We start from the raw sequence: 26,143 nt of genomic DNA, 5'->3' as shown, positions 1-26,143 counted from the left end.
TGTAACCGGACAGGGTCTCCGTTCGAGCCCTCCTCGTGGTTGAGCTCCTTTTCCAGTAGTCAAGAAAAGGACCTTGTAGTTGAGGCGGGTTCGGTCGTTGTAATAAAATCCTCAAGGATTTTCCCTAGACACATAATGATCTCACGGTATCGGCTGGGGATTATTGGAGGTTGTCTAGGTTTTTGATCTTTTATTTTTGCTTTTTTATTTGAGTGATTGATTTATTCTTTTTGTCTTGGATTTGTGAAGTTGTTGCTATCCTCAGGTGTCTTGCGGGAGTCACGTTACGTGGTGATGGATGGCTACTTATTGTTCCTTTCCTCTCTATGGCCCTTCAAATGCTTACACAATACAACATGAAACAGAAAAACGACATATGAAACACAAACCCTCATAATGTGATATGCGCTCTCTATGCACAAAACCAACAAACCATTTCGCCATGCAAAGTATACAAATTGAGACACATAACCACGCTTTGGACAAGAAACTCCCGAAGTGCTGCCATATCCCGAAACCCACTCTATCGGTGATGCACGTTAATTGCAATACAAAATCTAATACGCTCCTGCCCCGCCTTCAACGGTGATCGTAAATATTATGTGCCTCGTATAAGTGGGCTGAAGATCCAAATTAATGCTAACCAGCTGTTGAAATTTTGTTGGCAATTGATAAGCATCCTTTACCCACAGCTGATATTCCATGTCAACCTGGTCAGTCTTAAGGAGGTGACTGAAAGCACTGAAGAGGTCCTCGTTGCTTAGACCTCCATAGTACCAACTCAGGCAGGTTAGTACAATGACTGCATCCGGGTGGCTATATTCAGAACGTGCAGTAGGGCTGTCCTTAGCGCGATATGGAACAGCAAGCTTCGTAGACGGCTCTCTAGTTGAAGTGAGGCCATAATTAACACGCCATCTCTTGAGTCCGAAGGCAAAGACCAGTATACCCCCCGCGAAAAGACCCCGTAACAGAAACAAGACGTCGCGTGTACCAGGTCCCCAGAAACCCCCCAGATCCTTTTTCAGTTTCTTGGATATGGTCATCGGTTGCTTTTAATTTGGTAATGTAAATGCGCACCGCTTCCCTGACTGTCTTTGGCTGCCTGGCAATAGGAAAGCCACTTACTCCTGTCTCACAGATGTGTGCGGCAACGTAATCGATCAGCCCACGCTGTGCATTTGCTCCAAAGATGCGTATGTGTCGAAAGCTTCCTTCCTGTGAGGCTCCAACCTCTACTAGTTGTGGGAACTCTGTCTTCACATCTTCGGTGTATCTCCTGATCAAGTCAAGAACTTCGTGAGCTATCAGCCATCGCTTTGGACTCAGCTGCACTGGCTGCTGGTCACCAATGGTATAAACAAGCTCAAACTTGGCAGTAGGTTTTTCATCGCCATCATCGACAACATCACGCGGAGTGCTCGCGGAAGAACTCAAGCGTTTTCAAAAGCGAATGTGCAACGTCGAAATCTCTGGCAATCATGCGCTCCAACGCCATGAGTTTGAGGGACAAAGTCTGCTCAGGCTGTACGAGAAGGACGCCACCATTCGTCATACACTCATGGCATATGAGCATTATTTCCTTAGCCTGCATGCTACCCAACTTTAGAGCACGTGAGAATGGTAAATGGTAGATTCGTCTTCCTATCATCCCACCCAACTTCGAAACCAGCTTTTGAAACATTTGCTTTGCCTGGGCTTTAGCAACAATAACGCGGACTAAGCGAGAGCTATCTGCCAGAGAAGACACTACCATGGGGATGATGACGAATGATTTTCCCTCTCCATGTTCATTTGCAAAACTGTGTTTTTGCCGGTCTCTCCACTTCTCATCTTCTGGGCGATATCTTGATTGCCACGGATCATAAGACCACTTTCAACCTCCAGAAGCAGAGACTCAGGGAAATCATATAGATTCCAGTTCCTATGGCCTGGGTTCTCAAGCTCTCTAGTCGGATTTTCTTTTATTATCAACGCAGTTTAATAATCTTTTTGCGCATTGCAGTCCAGCCAGGGCAAGACCATATCCGATGATGCTATCCTTCCAAGAATCTGGCATGTAGCGAAACCGGTTATATCTAAGCTGCTCCAAAAAAAGTGTCGGGGATAGGCGTGGCCAAAGATTAGCATCGGCCATTATCTGCAAACATATTTGGTATTGTGTGCATGCCGCGAGGTTCTTTGGGCTGGCGGCTGGTATAAGTATTTTGTAAAGAAATTCAGCATAGCCCTTCCAATAGCCCAGATGCTGATTAACACTACTAGCCATGTCAATGTCCTTCAGGCGAGCTTCTGCGTCTCCATGATGCTCCTTCCAGCTCTCAAGGCTGCCACGTAAGTGTGTAACATAAGCCTTCTCATAGCTCCAACTGGCTTGTCTTCTCACGTCCTCAATAACCAGGTTCAGACGAATGTGCTAGAATGCAGATGCCAGCACGAGGGGTGTCAGCCCAGACATGCCAACACCAGATGTGCCAGCCTAGATGTGCCAGCACGGGATATGTGCCATCACGAGTGTGCCAGAACGGATAAGAGCGTCTTGATAAAACCGACCATGGCGCCACCATTCAAGGCGGCAGACCGTAATAGATAAAGGCTAAGATACATGAAGGCTTCAAGACGCGAGTTATTGTTTCTTAAGAAAACTTGTAAGGCTCGGCGAGCAAGCCAAACTAATGCCGGACAAAATAATACACCTGCTTTACTGCTTTCAGCTCCAGACTGCTAAACATGCCGATCAACACTATTATCCAGCTTTATTGCCAACTATATAGCTTTGAGGTTCCTGATAATCTTTCCAATAGCTATTATTCTTATGCCAAGGAACCCAGTTCAACGTGCGCTACGCGGTGCAGCTCTCGCAATGGACAGTTTTGGTTAGACGGAATCGGTATCTCAGCGCTGTCATTGTCGAGGAAGTACTTGAAATGATCAGGCGCAATTTGTAGGACGCATGTAACGGGATTTCCTTGAGTAGCGCCTGGCTCATAAGTATCTGGACTGTGGTTAGCTAGTTGCTTGTACGAGTAATTGGATCTGGAACACATACCATCCATATTTTTGATACATTCCAGATAGGCCGGGTTACAACCCGGCAGGGTCTGTGTAGCTTTTGTAGCTGCAACGATATCAAACACCGGGTCATGGGCCTCCTTAGCAATATCAAGGCACCGATTTGGTATATCAGGGCACTATTAGCGATATTTAGTTAGCTAATAGAGGTTCAAAATTGTAATTAGTAGTTGGCAAACCACACCTTTTCCTGGATGAGTTCGATCCAGCCCGCGGCCAGGACGGTGGGGGCTAGGAGAGCGATAACAGAGATGAACTACACACTCTATTAGCAGTAATTCCCACTGTTGCGAAGCATTGATTTTTTACCTTCATGGTTTCTTGATAGCGTGATGTAATGAGTATAAAAGAAAGGATAGAGAGGAAATGATGGAGAGGAAACGGTAGAGAGGAAATGGTAGAGAGGAAGACGTTAGATTTATATAACACAGCTTTCGGCGGTGAGCAGGCACGTATATATTAAGATAGGGGGTAAGTACTCAGATTTGTAATTATGATAGCCATAACTATAACTAGATTGTGGATTTTACTCCACAGTGGCACATATATCTACATAGCTGGTTGAATCTGAAACTCAAAATACATCCTCCTGCTGCTGTTTATCTTATTGAGTAATCTTTATTTTATTTTATATAAAATTAACGTTTCGTTACCTGGTGGGCTAAGCTGGGTTAAGTAAATTGGCACCCGAGTCTAAGGTTTCGATGAACGCTTGTATAAAGTAATCTTCTTTTATAAGGTATTAAACTCGCCAACTCTACAAATATATCTGTTTATTAGTAATCTATCTATATTCTAGTACTACTGTTAGAGTAGTGCGGTTCTCGAATTCTTTAGAAGCTGGCAATCAACTCAGCTCAACAATTTATCCAGGAGGTAATGACCGTGCGAGAAGCTGAACTGTGGGGCAAGCTAACTGATGGATCTAGTGGATGCCATAGTACATGCTAGGAGACCCGATTCAGAAGATTTGAAAACTTTAATTAAGCGAAAACGAGGGTCTATACTATTTGCCGCTCTTGCAGGCGGGCTTTTGTTACCGTTATTGTTAGCGTGTTCAAAGGTTACAGCCGTGTCTCACGGATCTACAGCAATACCGGTGGTTGGTTATGGTGTAGTTTATTCTTTGCGTTGGCGACGATCGCTGTGTCCTCATAAGTGAAGGAGCGGATTAATATTTTAGAAGGAAACGATATACGAAGAGCCCTACAGGGATCAGCACGATCTTTTCGCACTACTCGGTATATATTTGACCCACAGTTCGCACTATTGGAAGCTCCTCTTCTGCTGTATCTCCCCCCCCCTCTTTTTTATCAATTACTACTCCGGCGCAGGAACCAGAGATTCAGATGATATTCTATCCGGTGTAAATAGACTAGAGTAGACTAAATCGCTTAATCGAAATATATACTGACTTTACATCGGAGCTTCATTAATATTTTAAGAGGGTACTGTTTTTTCGTGCACATTCCTTATGAAATCTGATCGATCGTCGCGGATGGATCACGACGGTCACAACCATGGCGATTATAAGTGGGTTAAAAGCAGTGGTAGGTAATGATATCCTGAATACGGCGCTCCTTCTGGAGCTGATGTAAAATGTGGTGAGGTGTCACTGAAACATCGCCAGACAGCTTGAGTTTGCATGTTGACAGATCATCGGCACATCGCCTCAGCCTTGGATAAATTGGGCTTCGGCGCTCGATCGACTATTTACGAGGTACTATTGAGAAGTGGTCTAGATTGTGGGTACGTGATCTGCATTATTTACGAGGTACTATTGAAAAGTGATCTGGGTTGTGGGTACGTGATCTGCATTATTCTTGTGGCAGTACTTTTACGCTGGTAAGTTATTAGCGCCACTGTATACCATAGAAGACGGAATGGACATACTCGAGTTGATATAGGTGGATTTTGTTAGAACGCGCCTCATATGTGGGTCAGTATGCCAGCGATGAAGACCAACACCGCCTATTCCAGCCAGCCCTCCGCCTACTCGATGTCCGTGCTAGGCATTCTCTGGGCTGCCGTGCAAACGCTGGCACAATGGATGGCTAGCACCCCCTGCTGCCAGACGTTCTGAGCTCTCAGCAAACGCTTCGAGGCCCCTAGTATCGATTGGACACCGGTAGAGAAGAAGATGTTAGCGTGGGGCCATCTATACCGTCTTGGCAGGAAGATCCGACTCCAGATATCGATTCACCACATGGAGGATAGTGAGCCTCTTCCGTCTAGAACCGACAAGAGCGGAAAATATCGGCTACCAAGCGGATGATAGCTGACCGTTATGCTCAGATTAACGCCCAGCAGGTCTCCGGCCAACATTCGGTCTGGCGCCATGTTTATCGTCTCATGCGATGTCCCGGCCCTCTGTGTCGCCACGACGGGCAATATTGCTGGCAAGACCCAGAGAGTAAAAAACATCATAGATTGAAGACGCACCATATTAAATCCTTCGTCAATATGTTGAGCGAAGAGGAGTCCTCGATACCCATGACGATGTACCCGATAGCCTTGGTGAGCAACTGCATGCTGAGGAGGACCAGCGACAGGAGAAGCGGAAGAAACCCCCGGATAGTTCTACATTCAGTTCAATGTGTCCTCCGATAAATATCAACGTCCTTCCGGCTGGATCATCTCAACAACCTATGCCTACTTCTGCTGGTGATACTGCCCCTGCTAAGACTGGCTGTGCCGAATCAATCACGGTCCACGGGCTCCTCGATGTCGCAGTGGAGGTGTATACCGAATCGCAACGGTCATGGGTGCGCAACGAGTCTTTCAGGGATAACATCAACAAAGCACGCGATGTGACACTCGAAAATTCCCTCAATCTCATGCAGATTTATGAAGATCAAATCCCTGGCTTTTTTGGTCGAACATGGTGTGAAATTAGGTGCTGCCGGGCGGTTCGTACACGACATTGACGTTTGGGTGAAAGGACGCGGAGACCTTTGCCGCAAGAATTGTAATAGTTCAATCTCGATATGTTTGTACCAAATGGAGAAGATTACACAGCGGCATACAGTAGATCCGGGGATTCTTGTCGCCACCTGCATTTCGTTGTCACTCCAACCCTGACCGCAAGACACATTAGTATGGATTAGGAACTATCCGGAATATCAATATTCCCTGAAACGATGAGAAGGCAGGAAGAATAAGTCAAAATAAAAATTTTATATTTATTTGCTTGACTGACACTTGAACACAAGTGAGTATTGACCAATCAGGATGTAGGTAGTTAGGCAACATGAGTAGTAGTCGCAGCATCTTAATAACAGGAAGACCAGGGATCTGTTAATCAACTGTATGATTGTGAAAGCATATCGGTATATGATCATTTCCATAGATAACATCTAGGCTGATCTAACCTCCTGCAACCACGACGGCGGGTCCCCTGTAGTCTTCCCAGTACACGCAGCATCGACGCACATCTCCAAGCTGCCAAAGGCAAATTGCCTGCCCGTAAGTCCAGGCCCATAGTGGATATACTTGCCAGAATTAGTCATGATCGTCCGAGTATTCTTCGGAATAATGGGTTCCTCGATAGAGCACCAGCAAGTGTCTTGTAAGAACTGGACCCCGAACTTCTCAAGCTCCCCGACGTAACCCGCTTGCGAGGCAAGGCTATACTGAGCACGGCCGCAGGTAACTATCACGGAGACATTATCATTCTTTGTTCTTCCTTGGCACAGCCTCGCTACCTCTTTCATCTCTCGACATGAGAAGTGCGGGTTGCCAAACGAGACAAGGTCGATTTCTCGCGGCTCAGAGCCGTGATTGAACTCGTCCCAGATAGCATATAGATCCTTCGAGTCCACATCAATAGCTTTAGGGACCATACCATTAGCGCATGCAGCCTCGAGGGTAGGAGCCTCTGGAGTTAAGTTGACCATGTGGAACATAGGAGCGCTAGAAGATGTAGCAAATGCTGCTGAGAACGCCTTGAAGTCATCATTGCTTGGCTTTAGGTGTTCCAACCCAGTTATGACCGGAATGTGAGTGGTTGCAATAGCACCAAGAGCGTAGCCTAAGATAGGCCAGAATGAGTCGTCGGCCCCTTCGGAAGGTGTTACTCTAAGCCAGGTAGACGCAAAGCGATTCTCATCAACATAGACCCCAGCCTTTGGCGCGCGGCCAGTCAAGGCAATAAAAGCCTCAAGCATATTGGGGTTCTTTAGTGTCCTCGCACCAAGCACACTGTTTGCATAGATAACAGCGTTGGACTCTCCCCAGGCGATTGGATCACCTAGTCTAGGGGCAGTCTCGAGTAAATACGGGGCGCATGTGAATGAAATCTTGCCACCCATGTCGACAAAAGCCTTCGCCAATTCGTCACAAGCTGATCCAAATTCTGCGTCGATCCCGAGAAGCCGCCAACGTTTTTGATCGACATTAAGCGCATTGATAGTTGTAGGAACTTGGAATTTACCATCCCAGTCACGAAGTCTTTGACCAAACGCATTAGAACCGGGCCCATACCAGGCGCCATCTACATGGGCTTGGCTGACATCCATCAGCTCTTTGGCTCCCATCATGTCCGCCATTCGGATAATGATCTTTAGCGAGATCTTAGCGGCTTCGCCACTAGCTCCGTCCAGCATCGCTCGGTCGGCATCAGTAAGTTTGACGCCGAAATTGTTGAGGTCAATGGTAGGCTTGGCAGCTCCATTGGCAGAGTCGGCCTTCAAGGGGGCATCCGAGACTAGTTCACCCCGGATATGAACAGTCTTCCCATCCCAGCCTAGAGCTTCACAGAAGTCCTCTGGATTCAGCGTAACGACGGCGGCCGTCTTGTCAAACAATTCTTCGGCAACCATAACTCCTAGTGTGATGATCTCCTCGCGACGCTCGAAGATCAACGCCTTAGGGCCTAAGCCATTTAGGATGAGCTCCATCATAATGACGCTGCCGCCGCATGATCCTCTACCTCCAGGTATTGCCAAGATGGTATCTTTCATAAAACGACCGCTCAGCGGATGGAACCTATCAATGATCTCGCCTGTCCTTGGATCAACACCGCCCCAGAAACTAAGTTCAAGGTCAGCTGCCAACAACGTGGCACTGGCGGCGCCAGTGACATAAGGGATACCGCGAAAGATGCGTTGTTCTGACATGGCCATGTTCGTCATGTCAAGGGAGGCAATATGAGGAAAGTTCAGTAACGTAGTACCGCGCTTAAGCAAGGCAAGTTTGAAGTTGAAGGATGGCTAAGTAGGGATATATATGTTTGAAGACGGTCCCGGTGGGAAATTAGAGAACGCACGAGTCCGATGGCCTTAGCCCATGTTCTCCAGTGGAACCAGCCGATTGGTCTCGTTGGCTGTGAAAGGCTAAACCAACGTATAACCGGTAAGCAATGCGAAATGGCCGGCGGGGCAGCGAATCGGCAATTCCGTGAGAACAAGCGGTTCAGTCTCGGATGAGATCCCGTTATCAGTGAGCAAAATTAGAAAGCGGGGCTACAGCACCTCCGAAGACTACAATTGGATATAGGGAATGGAGATCAGGTTTTTCTAGATACCAAGAGATTGCGCGGTCGGTGAGGTGGGTTGGTATATTCGCATTATATACATATGCTGCGTATTGCCCAATAGATCCACTCAACCGGAAGTTTAGGTCTGCTGCCTTTCAGACGGTGATAATGGATTCCCGAATGGAAGAGTCCACAGCGGCCTTTCGAATACCTGGGACTGGACCAAGACATGTCGCATTTGCCGCGAGATGCTGGACTAGCTTATCAAGATCCATGGTGATCTTTGAAGCCAAGTGCGGAACATGGACATCTTGATAACTTGGTAGTGACAAATCCGTCCTTAGCAAATCACAGTCAGAGGTCAAAAGGAACACCACACGCTCTAGACAAGGTCTGTAAATCCTTTCTGATATTGCAGCCGGGCTGGAACTTCCCGTCCGTAGGAAGAGGGACTTGGCTTCTGAGGTCGGCCGAGTTGACTGGTACGGCACAGAAATCGGCATCAGCCCGAGGCCATCGTCCCGCTCGTCCGGAAGTACTGCGGTCGTTGCGGTCACAAGCGGCATAGCTTCCGGTGCTTGGTGAAAAGGGCTCAAGTGCGAAGTTTGAGAGAAACGCGGAAAATGTGTGAAATGGGCTTCGCTGTTTGCGCTTTATGCCATCGCGTTTATCTGCATGAACGCTTGATTGAGATGAAAGAGGAGACCAGGCGAATGTCGCGTCTGATGAAATTCATAAACGTGCCTATGGAAACTGATAAAAGTTTGCATTGCATCGTCTAGGGCCTTGCTGAGTTGTTCAGATCGAGCCTTTTCGGAAATCAGGGTCTCCTCCTTTCGTGTTCGATACGCTCTTTGCGCTCGACGCATTCGGATTCGCTTGTTCTAAAGTCTTTTAGCCTGGGACACTTCGAGCAACAGTCGGGCATACATCAGTCTCGTCAGCGGCCTCCTCTTCTAGCTCCTTAATCGGAGGCCGGCCACGACGGGCCGCTCGTGGCTCCCTCTCTGTCAAAGTCCGTGGCATTTTCCGAAGTCGCTAGTTGCGCCCGGGCAGCGATAAGGTCAAGATTTGCATGTTCGCAAGTTTTCAAGAGATGAACCAAGCACTGGTAGACCAACTAGTCGTTTCCAGACGGCATCGCGTAAACCTTTGCGTGGCGGAATGTGCGCGTAATGATGCCAAAGCATATTACGCTTCGTATAGACGCAACACCAGACAATTTGTGGGTCCTGGGTGGCGAATTAGACTGCACGCGGGGCCAATTCATGACGGATTGGTTTTATAAATGCTGATAAATCAACCCATCGCGTCAATCTCTCCCAGGTAGGATCGCAAATCTCGAGGTCAAGCGGAGCAAGGACCCCGGATGCATAAGTTTGTAATCCAGCGTACAGAAGACAAATTGCGGGTCTGCTTGGCATGGCAGGTTGTTCATAGGATTCAAAGATATCCTCACGTCTGATAAATCCACATACACTGAGTGACTTAAAAGCTGCCGCGCGGCCCTGCCACATATTTGGAAGCATATGATTCCAATTGTTCCTAACCAGACCTTTCGTTTTATTCAGACACAAAATTGATTCCCAAAACCCAGAAGCAATGGATAGTCCGAGGTGACAAAGGCTTTGACCCCCTAGAGTTTCAGGCAGAAGCCCTAATCCCGTCTATTGGGGATCGAGACGTTTTGGTTAAAAGTAAGGATATCAATTTCGCTGCCAGTCGTTCACTGAACAGTGCAGGTGCTGATCAGCATGCCACTAGTTCACGCTGTATCGCTGAATTCTCGCGACTTGCTCATACTAAAGGTACGCTCATTTGGAAGGTGCAATGTCGTTCTGCTTTGGTTTTCAAGGTATCGCCCAAAAGTTTTTGCTCACGGTTTATTTTCCCTATTTTCCGGTCCAATCGATGTAAAGAGTCTACTACTATACTTCTTTTCTACTTCCTTAGCTCAGTCCTGCCTTTTGTTTTGCTACGTTCATCACCTGCCGTGTGCATTAGGGCTTGTATCCTTTTCCGCTCAAAGACGGTCACGTTCCTCTATCTGATGGCGCAGGTGTCGTTGCCGCCGTCGGGTCTCGCGTACACCGATTCAGAGTCGGTGACCGGGTGGCAACTTTATTCCATCAAGATCATCTAGCCGGACCTCTCGACGCGAAGAGCCGCACCAGCGCCCTCGGTAGTTCTCTCGACGGCGTCTTACGAGAGTAGGGCGTATTTACGGAACATGGCCTCGTCAATGTTCAGGAGAATCTAAGCTTGTTGGAGGCTTCATCTCTGCCATCCGCTGCATTGACTGCTTGGAATGCCCTTTACGGCCTTGAAGGTATGGTATCGAGGCAGGGTGACACTGTCCTTACTGAAGGCACAGGAGGTGTGAGTATCTTCGCCATGCAGGTAAGTACTGAGACTGTGGCTAGAAGTATACCTACTGAGACCCGACGTGTCATAGTTTGCCAAATCTGCCGGTGCTAAAGTTACTGCAACGACATCGACAGCCCAAAAGGCAGAACGGCCCAAGGAACTTGGCGCCGACTACGTGATCAACTACAAGCAGCATTAAATCCTCAGCGGGGCGAGCCTGCCAAGAACTCGACCCCTAACGAGGAGCGGGTTTCCGCCGTTGTTGAGGTAGGAGGTCCAGCATCTCTGAGACAGGTAGGTCTTCCGTTAAATTAACCCATTCCAAGGTGTTCGAGGGATTGACTCATTCTTTCGGTAGGCGCTCACTGCCTTGAAGTTCGATGGCTCGATCTCGATGGTAGGATCAGTCGGTGGATTTGTTGACCCTGGAAGCAACACCGAGGAACCGACATTCTTCGATACGGCCATTCATTCTTGCACTGTGCGAGGCATAGCGGTTGGATCCAGGCTACGGTTTGAGGATACGAATCGCGCCATCGAAGTAAATGATCTCCATCCCGTTTTGGATAGACAGACATTCAAGCTGGAAGAGGCCAGAGATGCCTACCAATATATTTGAGACCAGAAGCAGTTCGGAAAAGTTATCCTCGAGATCGTTTAATTGATGGTTTCCTAGAAGATGTTATCCAAGACCTAAAAGCATTTGGGAAAGTTATCATCCCTTCCTACATAGATAGGTGCTGTGGAGGATATACTGGTCTAACGAGGCAGAGCAACGAAAAGCTGTCGATTGTTGGCCTCTGGCGACAATGGATTGTCTGACGAAGGAAGTAATGTCCGTTTCAAGACGATTCAACATCGTACATGCTTTTGTGTTTATTTCTCATAGTCAATTGTGGAGTAACTCTGTGCAGCGGGCCAAAACTTGGGAGCCTCAACCTCCACTGAGCATGAGGTTTCAATGATTAGCTGAAGTGCAACAGCAGTTTATTGAAGACATGAATGAGAATGGTGCCAAAATTTTCTTCCAAGTGGATCTCATGGTATGTTGCACCTAATTTATGACACAGGATCGACCCAGCGACAGGGTTAGTTGGGCTACAGTGGCGCACCAATATAGCGGACTGTTACACAGTGCGCGCCGACGAGTCCGGCGGAACAAATGGTGAATTCCAGGTGCCGGGATAGACTATGCCAATGGACTTGACCGGGAATTATTACTGCTCTGTTTCTGCTGTTATGGACGAGAGAACGTGAACATTCCTCAGAAATGCGATGAAGCTGATAAGGCCTAGTATAAATCGTTTTCGGCCCGGTGAAAAATTCCTGCAGCCAATGTTAGAGTCACGTCTACCCCGTCAACAGAGGATTCTTCGGATCGTCATAACCTTCCCAGCCGATAATGCCTGCTTCTAAACCAGGCAAGGTAGACTTATCCTTTGGTCTTGGTGGTATACCCGTGATATCCTCGAGTTGTGGCTCCATGCTCTTGGTACAGTTCGTGCTTTCATAGGTAGCGGATGCCGGTTGAGAGATGCTCGTTCGCATACAGAAGCCCAGCTATTCATATGCCTATCATTGGACGCACTGAATAAAGAGTGACCGAAGAGGAGAGACAGGGTATGTACCACAAGCGGAAAAGAGGCTGACCGAGCAGAAGGCGAAACCTGGGAGAGGCGTGAGTCCATCAGCGGACCGATGCAGCATATGGATCATAATGCGAACATACATAGGTCCACCGACAGTGCAATCTCTTGGTGTCGTTGGTGCGTAGAGAGGCCTTATCTCTGTATCCCGGTGACACACATGGGAATGTGTGCCGGTGGTGGCAACTCTAAAACTGTCGAGTCCAAAGCCCACTGCCTCTTTACCGAGATTTCTCCGTCAACGAGACTTGGCGAGGAGCTTTTTTGGGTCGAACGTTGGCACATGTGATGAAGCGGAGATCGCATTGTTTTATGATGCTGCATCATATTATTTCCATGTCGTTGTGTATAGGGATTATAGGGCAGTAACCTGGAACGGATATTCGCCAAGAATGAATGTATGTAGATTATAGATCGGCTGTTAAAGCCAGGGGCAAATCTATGGTGCCCGGATGAAACATGCGATAAACTTCATAGATGATCAACTAGGGCTCGCCAAAGTATCGGAACAGGCGATCCCTTCAAAGCTATCATAACTTTTGGTTACGTTCGGTTACGTACGAGGCGCCGTCGTCCGGGTGGTGTAGCGTAGATTATGGAAACCCGGTAGGGACCTTCTCAGGGGTCCATGAGCATGAACCAGAAAGCGACAATTTATTTGGGATAACAGTCTTCCCGGTGGTTTGCTCCCATCTTTTGGAAGCTAAGTATTAACCCTTCGTTCCCGCTTCCACGTTGTCCCTTCTCAGCGCCTCATCAATCGCTTTTTCGATTGCTTCGGTAGATCCTCACAACTTCTCCAGTAGAGCCCCAACCTCGACACCATTCACGGTGAGAGCATACGTACTAACCCGTACGTACGTCGAGAGGTACGTGGCCATGTTGAGATATCACGGGTGACTGAGCCCTATGACGGGGATCGGGGACAGATATATGGGCAACTCGCCATTTTAAAGAATAACTCTTTAAGCAGGAAACACCGTTCAATCTGGCTATCACTCATGTTGAACAACGTCTTTCTTGCTCACTATCCCCACCGCTCCTATGCCAAATTTTTCACAGAGAGGAGAATCTTCCTAGAGAGAAAAGTAATTATCATCTAATTGGAAGGTAGATGCATTCCTTTCGTGGCAACACAAGAATCCTCGGGCTTGATATGCGTGCCGTAACCGAATGAGGCCTGCAGGACCACCAAGGATCCATTTTAGAGGAGGCCGTCGCCAAGCGAGAGCTGTTGGCTAGGAATGGGCCCTACGCATTACTACTCACTCACATAGGCCAGAGCTGTGACTATCTTTCAATTCGTACAAGAATGCACACGAGTACCTCCACAGCAGCCGAAAGCTCAATAACTGATAGAGATCTAATGTGTATCTGCAGAAGATTCGGGTTCAGGGAACATCAATTGTTCGAGAGTGGTGGCAGATTCGAAATCCAATAGCCTAACCCAAGTATCAAGACGATTAGTACTTTGAAAATGACACTAGCTTCACCGAGCAGAGATGGTCATAGGGAGGCGAGATACAAGGGGGTCCAGAACAATGCTTAAAACGTACTCGTCGTTATCGAAGGGTCCGCCAGCTGATAATGGGGCAAAGGGACTCAACATTGTCACGAAGGCATCGAATATCTCCACATCGTCCTGACGTGCATCATTTGGTGGCTCTGGAATAGAACCAATCGTGGAATCACGCGATGACTGAGGCATATGTTCCCTGGGAGCTGTTGCGGGGGCAAACGTCCGGTAGAGTATCCAGTTCTTTGCCTTGGTGAACATCCTCGAGAGTATTTCAGCGCCAAAGTACACAGATTTGAGCTCTTCGATGACCATCATGCAAAACTCAAGGTTGTGGCGGCCCATACGTTGCACCATCTGCTTCTCAGACGTGGCGTCAAGCAGATGGATTTGCAATGCGGGAACCAAGGCAATGCAGCTAGCAATATTCAGCACCCTGGCTCTTAAAATGCCATAATTGTTCTCTGGTAATGTACTTACACCATCGCTTGGCTGTTGCTTATCATGTCATCACCGATCATGTTGCCAAGGATCCTGTTGGTGTTCGTCGCAGCATCTTTGGCCCTCCGCAGAACAGTTGATGTCCATTCATCCGCAGGGAGACCAAGGGGATTCATTTCTGGCTTGTCGAAAAGGAAAGGCCGGTATAGGGTAAGCAGAACGGAACTATAGCGTCAGCGTCGGCCGGTCGAAGACAAAAATCACGAATTTCACTCACTCTTGATACAGCTCTAGATGGTACATGTGTAAGGAGACGACGCGACTGTGTCCGCAACCTATACCGTGATCTTTGTGGAAACAATGCTGTCGGATGGTATCATCAATGTGCTGTATTTCAGTCCTACTAGGTCGTGTCCGGTCCGCTCGATTTTGCCATGATAGAATCTTCGCTAAGGAGACCGTAAGTGTCAACAGCTCCGTCCATAATTTGGACAAGTCCTTAGTGCCGTCTGGAAGGTACTTCTTCCGAATATGCTCCGGAATCCCAGCGAGTAAATTATCTGAATCGTTGGCATGTGGCATTCGGGTACTGCAGTCGGCTAGATTGATGCGCATTGGCCTGCCCATGCCGGCAGAGAACCAAGCTTCACGGTAAAAGCAGCTCCACCACAATTGCCTCCAGATGCTGCTGTCACTCGTCGGGATCGCTTTACTGCGTTTTCGACCTGTATCTGGATGCCGATGTAGCCCTATCGTTTGGCATAGGCTGATAGCAATGCCATTCCAATGCCAAGGTCCGGTCCTGTCTTCGGTGTCCGAATACCAGAAGCCTGTCAGAAGTACCGCCTGGATAAGTGTAATCTTCCTTCTCTCATACTCAGCGTCATAAAGAGCCTATGGGACTTTGGTTAGCCGGTACTTTCTCTCCAAAACGGCGTTACCGTGCTACGACCTTGGCTCGGATATACATTGCACGCTTCATCTGTTTTCGAGACGAGAAATTCGCTGCTAATAAGGTGCTGTCATCTGCGAACTATTTCCCATCTTAATGTTAGGATGCCAACGAGGGAAGTAATGGAGTGAGTGGTACCCATACATTCGCAGCAGCTAGAAACATGCTCCACAACAGGTGTACGCTTACTTCGTTGCGTCTATTTTCGAATGTATCGAGGAACGAATGGACCTCAACAACAGGAAAAAAGGGATGCACATAGTAGAAGTATGTCCGGATCATCATTTCGCAGGCAGCAGGAGTGGGGAAGTCGAACACGCCCTTACGGCGCAGGTATTCGATCGTATCCTGATCTATATGAGTGGGCTTAATTTGGGGGATGAGGAAGTGCCCACTCTTCTCCCGTGGCTCTGGCTCGCATATGTCGACTACCAGACCGACGCCACGGGGGTCCCCTAAGTAATCGAATCAGCATCATGATGGACCATCACTGGCGCCAGTATCTCCTGACGACCGGCTAATTGTTTGATTCTTACCATATAAAGGGGAACAGCATTCATCTGTCGCATCTCCGTCTAGTTGCGACGCGCCCGTATCACCTCCATTATGATGGCTGAAATGCTCGTTGAATGGACGATAAGAGTTTTCGTTGCTATTTCTAGTATCTCCTACTGCTGGAGTTGTAGGACTGCGCCCGCTTGGAACTGATAGATCCTTCAACGCAACGAGGCGCTCGGGGCCGGGTGGAAAGCCGCCATCCCCCAGCGGAGTACTCTGTATGGCGGGATCGTTATTCGACGGCGAAGACACCGTAACAAGGTGGTAAGGTAGGCCACGTCTGCTACGGCAGCTCGTTAGCGGGTTTGCCGAAAAGTTCTCATATCGCTTACTTTGGTCTCCTGCTTTCCCGCGGCACACAGGAAAGCTCATCTAACGAGCAGTTGGCACAAGGACTCCCAGTTTGTGGGAGACTGCACCTTACTTTACGGGCGTGGCATGATTGGCAAGCCACGGGTGCTCGTTTTCTGGACTGTCGCGTTCTGCCAGTGCTCCGCGGGCTCTCTTTTGCGGAATTGGGCATCATGGAAGCCTGTGTCTTGTCGTTGCGAATGAAGTAGCACCAATGCGGGAATATTGCCGCGGATAAGAAGGTACACTCGGTGGGCCTCGGCAGTAGAACGCCGCGGTTGGTAGCGATTAGTCATACAGTCATACTGAGTCGGTTGCCTCGGCTGTCCGCAGTGCGAGCTCATTGTCCAGGCGTATCTCGTAGTAACACAGCGGAGACGTACTCCTGCATAGTACGTCGCGCTGGAAAAGCGTTACCGCTACGGGCAGCTATGTTACACCCGAAATCCACCAAAATTCTGGAGGCATACCCTTGAAGCTGTTGTCGCTACAATAGAGACGGTAGTTGAACATTAAGATCCGTCGATGCTAGGGCCGACGGATGACGCTCTCAAAGGGTAGAAACAAGGGGACGGTCTGAGAAACATTGTACAGAGAGGCGAAGGAAAGGACATAAAGAGAGTCTGGGACTGTATACTACGCGAAGCGCAACGAAGCGCTGATGAATATGATGAATATGACTAAAGCATTGTGCAGTGAAGGACACAGTACTATGTACACAGCAAGATCAAAGTCGATAAGTCTTGCTCTTGGACAGAGCCTCTCCCATCTTTGCCTGCGGGATACCCTGGAAGAAACGGTCGAGGCCACCAAACATCTCGAGCGGCGCTTGTTCGTCCTGCTCCCGAACCAAGCGACGACGCATCAAAGCCTTTGTCCCCAGAAGACTCGACTTCACCAAATGTTCGCCGAACGTCTGCTGCAGGTACCCCATCACCTGCTCACGGAAGTTGCCTTTGCTTTCGAAGACCTTGTTCACAAAACCAACCTGAGCCAACTCACTGACGGGAATCTTCCTGCCGAGAAGGAGTGCCTCGTTTGCTTTTCCCTGACCCATCCGCTGCACAAAGGCGACACTAGAGCCGCCCTCGGCAACGAGGCCGAGAGAGGTGAAAGGAGTCATCAGCCAAGCATCGAATACCGCGTAGATGAAATCCGAGTGCGATATCAACGCGGCAGAAAGCCCTATGACCGGTCCATTCAGCGCCGTGACCAGAATCTTCGAATGACTGTAGAACGCTCTCGCCACGTCGATGTTGTTATTCACTAATTTAGGAAGCCAGTGAGGGCGAGACAACATGTCCTCCATAGATGGTGGCTTTCCCTTGAGGTCGGCCCCTCTAATCGCTGGAATCAATTTCTCTTCCCCTTTTCCACCTTTCTCTGTGCAAAGGGTGGAGAAAACTTACGCGGAGAAAAAGGCGCCCTCGCCAATTAAGACGGTGACATAAACGTCTGAGTTATCTTCAGCCTCTCGAAGCAAGCTTGCGAGGCGATAATACAGGCTCTGCGTCAAGGCGTTGGACTTTTTTGGGTTGTTCAATGTGATGACGGCAAAGATGCCGTTGATGTCCAGGCGAACAAGATCCTCTTCAGCCATATCGCGATAACGTCCTTGTGTCGGGCTACTGATAATGAGAAGATGATGAAAATTTCCTTTGTACAATCTGGATTTTGAGGGCTCTCACTGACCTTTTTATGTCGTCCCTTCGGCGTATACTATGGCTTGACACCCGCGGCTATGGACTAGGTACCCTCAGTGCCGCGGGAACAAAGAATTGTTGAAAGTATAGTCGCCTGTAAGCAAGCCTCAGGAACCTCGGTATGGAGTATATAACCGATGCCCTCCTGTTCGTCTGCGACTATAGCAGCCTACATACAGCTGTTTCGGTCAATTTACATCAGCCATAACGTCTGCCTTTCGCCATGGGACACCTGATGTGGTGCCTCGGCCTTGTACTAGGCCTGAGTCTCAAGAATTTACCTTTCATGTGGCATGTAAGCTCAGAATGGAAGCTCCTTCCTCTTCCCTTGAATTGACACTAACCTTCTAGTTTCGATTTTTTGGTGCCCTCGCAATGGGCTACCTCACTCGCCGAAGGTCAGGCTATGCGCTCCAACAACGCCATATCTTTCTACTGGCAGTGGTCAGATCACGGTCTTCAGCAACTGAAGGGGACTTCAACATTCATAAGTCCAATTCCACCTACATCACTGATCTTGATGTATCGAGAGCGCACCTCAGTGGGTTGCTCTTTGCGCCCATCCTGTTGCAAATCAAGTCTTCGGTGCATTGCAACTTGATAGTCAGCGCGATTTCGTGCACGTTTCATCGAGAAATCAAGCCATTCCAACGATACGAAATTTGGACCAGAGTTGCTAGCTGGGATGATAAGTGGATTTATATGGTCACACATTTTGTTGATACTAGCAAATCTTGTCCCAGTTGCTATGTCATGCAGGCCCATACTTCGACCAACAGGAAGATGAGAGTTCCAGCACCTCATAAAAAAGAACACCACGAAGTTGTGTTTGCATCTGCTGTGACCCGGATGGTGTTTAAAAGTGGCCGCTTGACTGTACCTCCAAAGCGTGCTTTGGAGATCTGCGGTCTCCTATCGGCTCCGGCGGCCGAGTCCCCGATGGCAACGTCCTGTCCAGGTCCCGGGGCTGGGGTGACAGAGTCAGCTACCGGCTTCAATGAATGGACAGTAGAAGAAATGGCAGTGTATAAAGAGACAAATCTCCCAATCGTGCGGCTCGAGAGGGGTTGGGATGCTGTGCGTGAGCTTTTCCGCGAAGATCAGTCAGTGTTGGCCGAGTACAGGGATTTTATGTGGTGAATGTCGGATCTTGAACACAGGAATATCCGGTATCCGGGCATTCTGTACACGTCGGGGGTTGTCAGGTTTGGGATGATGTGATGGGTGTCGTGACGAGTGGTGTCATCATAACCCTCGTATCGCCTTAATGGAGGTCGACACTTGCTATATAATGGATGAGTGAAGAGACATCGGCGTTCATATCTATTTCGTCTCAATTACCGCACAGCAACCGTCATTCGTAGGCCATCCGCAGCTGGCACATGTAATTTTGAATCCTGCGCCAAGGATCTATAAGGGCCGATTGGCGTGCATTTATAATGTAGATCCTGATCGATCAGCGCCTTGAGCCTCTTTACTAAGTCTGCTGCGCTGATCTGATGGAGGACCTCCTTTCACCAAGCATATACAGGTCCGTGTTGGAGCACTCAGGGTCAAGCGCGCTGCCTGACTGCAGCCCAAGAAGGCACATTTGTGGGCAATACAGAGCATCATGGGAGCGAGGTTGCCCGTTTTGGCTTCCTCGGCAATCGTCTGATCGGGAATAGGTGCGGGTTTTGGAGGAGGCGTTACCTCGATAAGGACTGTGTACATTCTATCCCAAACGATCTCGTCTGTTACCTGTGATATCGGACGCGTCCGAGCTGATGGCATAATTGAGGCTGAAAAGATCGTTTAGTAGGTTCCTTCCACCACATCGGGACGGAAGTTTTCGCGTGTCTGGAGACGCTCGTAACGCCGATATGAGATCCAATGCAACGTTTCGAAGGTCTATGTCGATTAGTATGACGTGCAGTGGTGTTTTAGCCAATGATTACCACCTCACCTTGATCTTCGAATTTGCTTAGCGAATCTAATGTGGGCAAATCCCAAATCATCGCAGGTCCCTTCGAAGCCCTGTCGAAAAAGCTCCAATCCTGTTCCAATCGGTCCCCCCATGCTGGTATCGGGCCTCTTGAAGCGACCCACTTTGTGACCTATGGACACTCCAAGGGCCGCGCAAGTTCAACAATGACGTATCGAAATTTCGAAGCCCTCATTCCAGGGAGGTTCAAGATTGAACCGACATCCTTCTAGAAGAGTTTCGTGTTGTCGGCGGTTGGGTGAAGGGCAAAGACATTATTATCATGTGACTTAGTGTACGTATCACGTGACCTGTAGTTGATAGAAATACAATTTGCAGACATTCAGCAAAAGAATTTTGTCAGTTCCAGCTCATCGTCGAAAGTATTTGGACCAGTGTCGTGTGGGTCAAAGTACACCTGAGCACTATAGCACTTGATTGCCACGGTGTACTAGGCTTCTTTGTGTTACGGCACCCTTGCCAGTGGAGGAGGGGAGAACAACACACATAAAGAGCTTCAAAGCCTGCTTTCTGTATATTTTCCGAAGATTCGTGGAAATGCACAAGGCATAAGGTCCTTCATATGCTGCACTTCTCTACTCCTAGGACTTAGACCCTCTGCTAGAGCCTTCGCGTTGGCGTATGTCTTACCAGTTCTCGGTTGCCTATGCTTCGGACTGTCAGCTAAGTAATGTCTAAACACCCACAGCTTGTGCTTGAATGTTGCGGGGTGGCAGACAGATGATCCGAACCGATGGATGATAGAGGAATTGGGTTTACCAGCGTGCGGTCTTCCCGAAACGACCGAGATTAAATTGTTCAGCTTCTAATTCTTACAACACGTGGATTTATAACAATAGGGCCGATTACTTGGCCGGACGTCGTGCGATGATGAATATTCATAGACCGCATGTGCTTTTTGGCTAGTGTTAATTAATCTTTTCTATTCGGGAAGGCACCCGGCTTATCTCCACCGGCTAGCGCCTCGGGACCGTATGCGACGACATGCAAAAAAGGGAATGTCCGACAGTCAATAGGTGTGGTCGAGCTCGTAGTCGTCGAAATTACACGCCTTGTTGCGCTCTTGTTTGTCGACGTCACCACAGTGCTCCTCCCACGAGATTTCAGGGATTTCGTTCGCATCAGGGTTGACCCATATAAACCCGTTAACATCAACCTTGATGTGGATCTTGTGCAGGCCATTGTCTTCGGCAATGCGCCCACGTGGCTCTTCGCTGCATGTAAACCATCTCGCGGGTTACATTATATATTTTGGGCTGTTGCCCTATAGCCATGCCGAGATCCCGGCCCCCTAAAGGGAGCAGATGGTTCATAGTGTCGACCTTCTATAAACGGAAGTCGATTCCCTCGGGCGGCCTCCCGACGTAGGCGAGCTTTGATTCCAAAATTAGGGAGCCTAACTAGCAGTTCGTTGGAGTGAAATGAGACAGACCCAATGGGAACTTCAGGTCGGTCGGCCCTGCGGAGCCCTGCGGAGCCCTTTTCACTGTTGTAGAGTGCTCGAGCTGTGGTTACATTTTGCCATCATCCTCTCAGCCGCCCATCAAGGCCGCGAACGGTTCGGCTTTGCAGCCGAACCGTTCTACTTCCTGTACTGACGAATTCAAGGAACCGTCAAAGCGCCGTTCACGTCGATCAATTCCCTGTGGACGGCGACCTATCCAGCAACGGTCGCCGGGTCCTGCAGCTCAGTCTATCTGTTGGCGATGAATGTATTGTCTGCAGTATAGTTCTTTCCGGTATCTTCGCTCCTCCCTGTGGACAGAACGACAACTACATACACTTCCGGTCTTCCTGAGAAAAAGGAAATCATAGACTGAAGGCAGCGGATGATCCGTAGTGTAGGGGACTGCTCTTTGCGAGGGATTGGGAACCCAAGTATGTCTTTCTTCTCGCCCATCAAGAAGCGGCCTTGCCCGGCCTTTCCTGGCTAATTTACTGAATAGCATGATTTCCAGTATGGGGTACAATCTGCCAGTATGTTAGGGCCTCTCTCTAGTCGGATAATTTCCCCCAATATGCCACAGCACTACTTGTAGGTCCTATTAATAGGCCTTACGAACCAACGGATAACATCCATAAACCATGGTAGTTAGTTGTGTTCATGCATTTAATTCGCAGTTCAGTCAGACACAGCAAGTCGTAAGATCGGCGAGCCGTGGTAAGCGATATCGCCACCCAAACTACACTTACCGAGAACAGTATCTCAATACACGCGAAGCTAACGGGACCTATTTCACGATGACCACGTTGGTAGGGGCTCGGGGTATCCAGAAATATTCGTTCAGGATGACGTCTACTATATCTGCTATGGCAGTAACGGGTTGGTCAGTTCTTTGAAACAAGCAACATTGTTCGACTAGCCCCCAACATAAATATGGTGCATGGCCGATAGACTGACACCACTTCAGTCATTTCATTTCCAAGACCCCAGACCTATATTATTCAGTATCATGAAAAGCCTCTTCGCCACCTTGGCGGCTTTTGCTGCCAGCACCCAGGCCCTTACTGGTCGCACGACCAATTGTTGCTTCCATCTTACTGCTTCTGGCGGTGCCTCTGGTACCGTTGGCCAGCTCAGCGATGGACAAAACCGTATTGGTGACCACAGTCTATCTACTGCGCAGTTCTGTATTAGCCCAGATAGGTCTATCACTGACGGTAGCGGCCGTGGCTGCATTCTAACTCGTGAATAACGCACCTTTGGATATTGAAAGGAGATTCAACAAGCTAATACACAATCTAGCCCCAACTACTCAGTTCCAGTGCGATCAGGGTGCCACACCTGAGTCGGGCTTCTCTATTAGCCCATCTGGCCTGCTAGAGTTTCAAGGCAGTTCTGAATTCCTCGCTTGTGACACTGGTCAGAACGGTGGTAGGAACATCCACGTCACTCCAAGCAAGGACCTCGGCCAGTGCGTAATAGTCGAGCTGAAGGCCGACTCATGCGCGCCTTCAGCCTCCACTGCCCCGTCAGCCAGTCCATCCTCCAGCAAGAGCTGTCCCACCACGCTATCATCAGGAAATTTCGAGTTTCCTCACCTGATCATCCCTGTCGACTCAAAGTCTCCTAACACCGCATTCGGCACCTCATTCAATGGCAAGGTGACCTCAGCCATCTCAAGCATATTCAACTTCGATATTCCGCAGGCCGATTCTGGAAAGATGTGCAACTTAGTCTTCCTATTTCCCCAGAAGGCTGACCTTCAGACGTCATCCTTCAGCTTCAGCGGTGATGGCAAGATCAACTTTTCCAAGCTCTCCAAGGCTGCTACTACCTCGACTACCTTTAAAAACGCTCCCTCTGTCTCCCAGAACTTAGGTGATATCACTATCTCACCTGGACATTCATTTGTCGTCTCAACCTTCTCGTGCCCTGCTGGTGAAGCTATTGCCTTCGAGATGAAAAATGCTGGTACCACCGACCTTGAGCTCTTTGAAGACTTCAACCCTTCTCCGTGAGTTTACTTGTCTTGATAGACTTACCTTCTTAAAGAGGGCAAGCTAATCTTCTTTTAGTATTGGTCTATTCATCACTGTCTGCTAAAGAAGCAGCGTAATCTCAGTGTCTTTTCAGAATTCATCATTGATAATTGATTATCTGTGCTCCATCCTAGCCAGAGTGATTATGCAGGAAGCAAATTGCCAACCCTTCATACCTCATGTAATTACTCCAATTTCCAGTTAATAAAAGTTCTTTGTTTTGTCGACGGCCTGGAAAACCTGAAATTGGCTAGTTTTCGTACTACTGTAATATTGAAATTGATTCATTATTTTTCTAATTCAGGAGCGGTGGTGTAGTAAAGACTTTATTTTAATTGGATATAATGAAGAAAAGAGATCTCCCGTAAGAGTCGTTCAGGTCAACATTGCTCCTGAAGTCTAACATCAACATGATAAAGCCATAGCTCCCTCCAGAGTCAACAGAAAGCGGCGTCTCAAGTGTATGTCCAACAGACAAAGGATACAAACACGTGGCGGCGCATCATCCCAAGACTGCACAATATACCGACTCTTTACAGAGCCACTACCCTTTGATCAGGCGGTCGGGGTAGTATATGCTTAATGACGTAAAGATAGCTAGCTTCACTACTGATGTTTTGTTTCTGGCGCTGAATACATACATAAATCTGTGTTGATCCTTATGTAATGAATTCGACCAGACCGCCGATGTGATAAATTGACCAGTCACATCACAACGAATGTAGGAACCAATTCGCATCCGAAGCAACCTATTGTAAAGAATAGGCCGAAAGCTCGGTCATAGATTCCGTTACTGTGCATAACTCACTTTTGTACCTGGTGGTAGTTGGGTCTGATTGTTTGGACTGAAGATCTTAGGGCATCTGTGGATACTTGGGACGTGATTCGTTGGACACAGATCTCGCTCTTATAGTATACTACCAACAACAACAAAGTATTTTTAGATATTTGCGTCTTGGACACAGTGTCCCATATTCGAAGCTTTGTTTTCTCTCCGATTCACAAAAAATGAAGGACACGGAATTGGAGTAATGTTTTGAATCGATCGCAATCCGCGGTATTATTAGATTTCCCCGTACGCACTGTGGGCCTATCGGGGTTTGGAGCCCCATCCTTGTTTCAACGTTGCCGAATATCCTTCTATCTTTAGACAAGGCACACCCTGGTGTCCAGTGTTGTCCGATATGCTTCAGGTATATGCAGGTCACTACAGCAAGGGATAACACGCGGTCAAACAATCAAACGAATGTTTATTCGCCTCCTGGAGAAGAATGCGTGGCATTGGTAATGGAAATGGCTGCTTCTGCAATAGTATTTTGTTAAACAAAATGGTGAAGTAGAGAGGTCCTCAAATCGAGCACTGCTACAGCGAAGATACGAGCATATATTTCTCGCGGTCTGGGGAAATGCAGTATCATCCGATATTCGATTGTGTCTCTCCTTCCTGTATAGGAAAGGAACTGCATCGGAAGAGATTCACCTCCGAGATGGGGCTAAGATGTGCATAGTCGTGTGCATCACAGTCGCCCTTACATTACAATATCCCCAACGCGAACAATACGCTGCTATTCGCGAGAGACCCCCAGTGCCGAGAATTGGTCGTATTGGGGTCGCTTCCGTCTACCCCAGCCATGCAACGTATCCCTCACCTTCAGAGTCGATGGCCATGACCACCTGTCTCAATATAAAAGAAGGACAATTCTCAGGTTCTGAATCTCATAACGAGCAGACTTCAACATATCCAACACTCTTACAATCAACGCACTTCAAAGTTACTTTCGAACAATCCAGAATGCAATTCACTACCATCATCAACGTCGCACTCCTTGTGGCTGGCAGCCTGGGCTACGCCAACAAGTAAGCTGACTCATTCTGTTCCAGTCGAACTTGCTAACGACAATTACTCCTAAAGCTGCAAGGGCTCCAGCAATTCTCCCAGCATTACCGACTGCCAGGAGGCTATTCGCAGGATCGACGAGAGTTCATCCTACGGCGACGGGGCTGAGTTCTCCGTCGGAAACTGCTACATGGTCTATGCCACTAACGGTGCTGGTGAACACAAGGTCGACGGCAAGACCATCCGTAACACAGCACAATCGATCCTGGACTCATGTGGCCACCACAAGGGAAGCTACGGCACCAACAACGACTGTGACTCTTGCCACGTTACTGTCAACTACAGGGCTCCTAAGAAGTTCTAAGAGCCGAATGGACGATGCTTCCTGTGATGTCTCCTGCCGTCCAGGGTTATTATTGCATTCTGCGGTGGAGTCTAGCATAGAAAAGAAAGAACGAACGGGATCTCTTTCCGTGGGGAGCTTTGTTGCTGCGGCTGGGCTGCATATATACTTAGAGAGACAAGCAGTATAGATACTGAAGTCATGAATTTATTATGTTCCCTCAATAATTACTGACGTGTACCTTTATTGGGGCTTCGAAAGCAATACATGGGCAACCCTTCCGTAGATGTACTATCCATGGAAAGGACGATACGAGGCTATTGCAATTGTCTCAATGTTAAAACCTTAATAGGATGGTTGCAGACCCGAGACACGGATATCTATATTAGTGTACCATCATTGCTATCTCTACCA

At 48.3% G+C, this 26,143-nt stretch overlaps 10 protein-coding genes across 10 annotated transcripts; 4 read left to right on the top strand and 6 right to left on the bottom strand.

Annotated features, from left to right (window-relative positions):
• Positions 1 to 523: 523 nt before the first annotated feature.
• AO090005000230 (uncharacterized protein) lies at positions 524 to 1,046 on the bottom strand (the record flags this gene model as incomplete). Its single annotated transcript, XM_023234208.1, has 2 exons — positions 524 to 577; positions 645 to 1,046. The coding sequence occupies 2 exons, from the start codon at positions 1,044 to 1,046 to the stop codon at positions 524 to 526; spliced, it is 456 nt and encodes a 151-aa protein (XP_023088863.1).
• A 1,767-nt stretch (positions 1,047 to 2,813) lies between these two features.
• AO090005000231 (uncharacterized protein) lies at positions 2,814 to 3,387 on the bottom strand (the record flags this gene model as incomplete). The annotated part of the gene is made up of 4 exons (XM_001817271.1): positions 2,814 to 2,995; positions 3,050 to 3,191; positions 3,257 to 3,328; positions 3,382 to 3,387. The coding sequence occupies 4 exons, from the start codon at positions 3,385 to 3,387 to the stop codon at positions 2,814 to 2,816; spliced, it is 402 nt and encodes a 133-aa protein (XP_001817323.1).
• Positions 3,388 to 6,234: 2,847 nt separating this feature from the next.
• AO090005000232 (uncharacterized protein) lies at positions 6,235 to 8,204 on the bottom strand (the record flags this gene model as incomplete). Its single annotated transcript, XM_023234207.1, has 2 exons — positions 6,235 to 6,366; positions 6,444 to 8,204. The coding sequence occupies 2 exons, from the start codon at positions 8,202 to 8,204 to the stop codon at positions 6,235 to 6,237; spliced, it is 1,893 nt and encodes a 630-aa protein (XP_023088864.1).
• A 499-nt stretch (positions 8,205 to 8,703) lies between these two features.
• On the bottom strand, positions 8,704 to 9,114 carry AO090005000233 (uncharacterized protein; the record flags this gene model as incomplete). The annotated part of the gene is made up of 1 exon (XM_023234206.1): positions 8,704 to 9,114. One exon carries the CDS (start codon positions 9,112 to 9,114, stop codon positions 8,704 to 8,706), a length of 411 nt encoding a protein of 136 aa, XP_023088865.1.
• A 1,264-nt stretch (positions 9,115 to 10,378) lies between these two features.
• Positions 10,379 to 11,534, top strand: AO090005000234 (zinc-dependent alcohol dehydrogenase family protein; the record flags this gene model as incomplete). The annotated part of the gene is given in 6 exon segments (XM_023234205.1): positions 10,379 to 10,429; positions 10,553 to 10,747; positions 10,763 to 10,948; positions 11,004 to 11,090; positions 11,123 to 11,209; positions 11,274 to 11,534. 6 exon segments carry the CDS (start codon positions 10,379 to 10,381, stop codon positions 11,532 to 11,534), a joined length of 867 nt encoding a protein of 288 aa, XP_023088866.1.
• A 2,516-nt stretch (positions 11,535 to 14,050) lies between these two features.
• AO090005000235 (uncharacterized protein) lies at positions 14,051 to 14,694 on the bottom strand (the record flags this gene model as incomplete). Its single annotated transcript, XM_001817275.3, has 2 exons — positions 14,051 to 14,495; positions 14,558 to 14,694. The coding sequence occupies 2 exons, from the start codon at positions 14,692 to 14,694 to the stop codon at positions 14,051 to 14,053; spliced, it is 582 nt and encodes a 193-aa protein (XP_001817327.3).
• A 2,412-nt stretch (positions 14,695 to 17,106) lies between these two features.
• On the bottom strand, positions 17,107 to 17,979 carry AO090005000236 (enoyl-CoA hydratase/isomerase family protein; the record flags this gene model as incomplete). Its single annotated transcript, XM_001817276.1, has 2 exons — positions 17,107 to 17,719; positions 17,789 to 17,979. 2 exons carry the CDS (start codon positions 17,977 to 17,979, stop codon positions 17,107 to 17,109), a joined length of 804 nt encoding a protein of 267 aa, XP_001817328.1.
• Positions 17,980 to 18,305: 326 nt separating this feature from the next.
• AO090005000237 (acyl-CoA thioesterase) lies at positions 18,306 to 19,222 on the top strand (the record flags this gene model as incomplete). The annotated part of the gene is made up of 2 exons (XM_001817277.1): positions 18,306 to 18,377; positions 18,434 to 19,222. 2 exons carry the CDS (start codon positions 18,306 to 18,308, stop codon positions 19,220 to 19,222), a joined length of 861 nt encoding a protein of 286 aa, XP_001817329.1.
• Positions 19,223 to 22,151: 2,929 nt separating this feature from the next.
• On the top strand, positions 22,152 to 23,528 carry AO090005000238 (uncharacterized protein; the record flags this gene model as incomplete). The annotated part of the gene is made up of 2 exons (XM_023234203.1): positions 22,152 to 22,227; positions 22,813 to 23,528. The coding sequence occupies 2 exons, from the start codon at positions 22,152 to 22,154 to the stop codon at positions 23,526 to 23,528; spliced, it is 792 nt and encodes a 263-aa protein (XP_023088867.1).
• A 1,813-nt stretch (positions 23,529 to 25,341) lies between these two features.
• On the top strand, positions 25,342 to 25,750 carry AO090005000239 (uncharacterized protein; the record flags this gene model as incomplete). The annotated part of the gene is made up of 2 exons (XM_001817279.3): positions 25,342 to 25,406; positions 25,462 to 25,750. The coding sequence occupies 2 exons, from the start codon at positions 25,342 to 25,344 to the stop codon at positions 25,748 to 25,750; spliced, it is 354 nt and encodes a 117-aa protein (XP_001817331.1).
• Between the last annotated feature and the right edge of the window lie 393 nt (positions 25,751 to 26,143).

Source organism: Aspergillus oryzae, chromosome 1 (assembly GCF_000184455.2).
Source record: "Aspergillus oryzae RIB40 DNA, chromosome 1".
NCBI lineage: Eukaryota > Fungi > Ascomycota > Eurotiomycetes > Eurotiales > Aspergillaceae > Aspergillus > Aspergillus oryzae.
Note: the sequence above shows the minus strand (reverse complement) of the source record. Positions and strands in the feature narration are given on the sequence as shown.